The sequence below is a fragment of the Panulirus ornatus genome, chromosome 12 (assembly GCF_036320965.1).
Source record: "Panulirus ornatus isolate Po-2019 chromosome 12, ASM3632096v1, whole genome shotgun sequence".
Classification (NCBI taxonomy): domain Eukaryota; kingdom Metazoa; phylum Arthropoda; class Malacostraca; order Decapoda; family Palinuridae; genus Panulirus; species Panulirus ornatus.
Genome location: NC_092235.1, coordinates 33,815,441 through 33,817,940, shown reverse-complemented (window position 1 = coordinate 33,817,940; position 2,500 = coordinate 33,815,441). Strand labels below are relative to the sequence as shown.

Here is a 2,500-nt window from a genome sequence, read left to right as displayed (position 1 = left end):
GCCCCATTCGTTCACACTCAGTCTCTAGCTGTCATGCAATTATGCCCGAAACCACAGCTCCCTTTCCACATCCAGGCCCCACAGAACTTTCCATGGTTTACCCCAGACGCTTCACATGCCCTCATTCAATCCATTGACAGCACGTCGACCCCGGTATACCACATCGATCCAATTCACTCTATTCCTTGCCCGCCTTTCACCCTCCTGCATGTTCAGGCCCCGATCACTCAAAATCTTATTCCCTCCATCTTTCCACCTACAATTTGGTCTCCCACTTCTCCTCGTTCCCTCCACCTCCGACACATATATCCTCTTGGTCAATCTTTCCTCACTCATTCCCTCCATGTGCCCAAACCATTTCAGAACACCCTTTTCTGCTCTCTCAACCATGCTCTTTTTATTTCCACACATCTCTCTTACCCTTACATTACTTACCCGATCAAACCACCTCACACCACATATTGTCCTCAAATATCTCATTTCCAGCACATCCACCCTCCTGCGCACAACTCTATCCATAGCCCACGCCTCGCAGCCATACAACATTGTTGGAACCACTATTCCCTCAAACATACCCATTTTTGCTTTCGGAGATAAGGTTCTCGACTTCCACACATTCTTCAAGGCTCCCAGGATTTTCGCCCCCTCCCCCACCCTATGATTCACTTCCGCTTCCATGGTTCCATCCGCTGTCAAATCCACTCCCAGATATCTAAAACACTTTACTTCCTCCAGTTTTTCTCCATTCAAACTTACCTCCCAACTAACTTGACCCTCAACCCTACTGTACCTAATAACCTTGCTCTTATTCACATTTACTCTTAACTTTCTTCTTTCACACACTTTACCCAACTCATTCACCAGCTTCTGCAGTTTCTCACATGAATCACCCACCAGCGCTGTATCATCAGCGAACAACAACTGACTCACTTCCCAAGCTCTTTCATACCCAACAAATTTCATACTTGCCCCTCTTTCCAAAACTCTTGCATTCACCTCCTTAACAACCCCATCCATAAACAAATTAAACAACCATTGAGACATCACACACACCTGCCGCAAACCTACATTATTATCATTAATGTTATTATTATTAGTATTATTATTATTATCATTATTATTATTATTATTATTATTATTATTATTATTATTATTATTATTATTATTATCATTATTATTATTATCATTGTTGTTATCATTATTATCATTACTATTATTATTAATATCATTATTATTATTATCATTATTATTATTATTATTATTATTATTATTATTATTACTATTATTATTATTATTATCATTATTATTGTTGTCATTATTATCATCATTATTATTAATATTAGTATTATTATTGTTATTATTATTATCAATATCATTATTATTATTATTATCATTATTATTACTATTATTATCATTATTATTATTATTATTATTATTATTATTATTATTATTATTATTATTATTATTATTACTATCATTATCATTACTGTTATTATTATCATAATTATCATTAATAATATTTTTTATTAATAAAGTAGAAATATTATTATTATTATTATTATTATTATTATTATTATTATTATTATTATTATTATTATTATTATTATTTTTATTTTCATTATTAATATTATTATTGTACTATTATTATTCTTGTTATTACTATTATTTTCATTATAATATCATCATCATTGATAGCCTCATTTCATTATCCTCATGATTATTACAATTTCATTATCAAAATGACTCATTATAATTATAATTGTTATCATTATTATCGTTATCATTATCATTTTTACATTATTATTGTCGTCATTGTTAACGTACATCTCAGTACTTTTACACCATATATTCTTCGTGATTATATTTGTTGTCGATGTTATCAATACCATATTTTTTCTTGATTATCTTTCTTCTATAGTAAGGGCAGAAAGGATCCCAGGAACAATATTGCCCCCCCGTCGTCGTACTACCTATGAAGGACCTCAGATTTTTTTTGATATTTTCCTTTGATACATCCATGTCGCTGCCATTGTGGAAAAGTAATTCTTTCCAACACCTTATTAAAAAGTATTTGAATGGATACACTACTAAACATATTTACACAAGAAATATGTGATGGCACTGAGACAAACGAAATATATAATGAATGTTTTATTCCTCAGCCCGGGATGACGCCTTACATCATGATGCTCTTCAACACTGTGAGGATGATCCATTCTATATCTAGGTACTACAACACCTCTGACAAGCTGTCGGCCCTCCTCATCAAGGTGAGCACAGTGGTCATGCCACTATTTGTGCATGCTATCGGCCTTCTTCATTAAGGTAAGCGCAGTGCTCATGCCACTACTGCTCTCGGCCCTCTTCACCAGTGTGCGCACAGTGCTCATGCCACTACTGGTGTTTGTTGTCAGCCCTCTTCATTTAGGTGAGCACAGTGCTCATGCCACTACCGCTGCATGTCTTTCAGCCCTCCACATCACCATGTGCATAGCGCTCA

General features: G+C 34.5%; 1 protein-coding gene across 1 annotated transcript in view; it reads left to right on the top strand.

Annotated features, from left to right (window-relative positions):
* Positions 1 to 2,500, top strand: part of LOC139752246 (dynein axonemal heavy chain 5-like) — a 482,070-nt gene that overhangs the window by 425,082 nt on the left and 54,488 nt on the right. Inside the window, 1 exon segment of the mRNA XM_071668280.1 lies at positions 2,163 to 2,270. Coding sequence (XP_071524381.1) covers positions 2,163 to 2,270 — 108 coding nt within the window.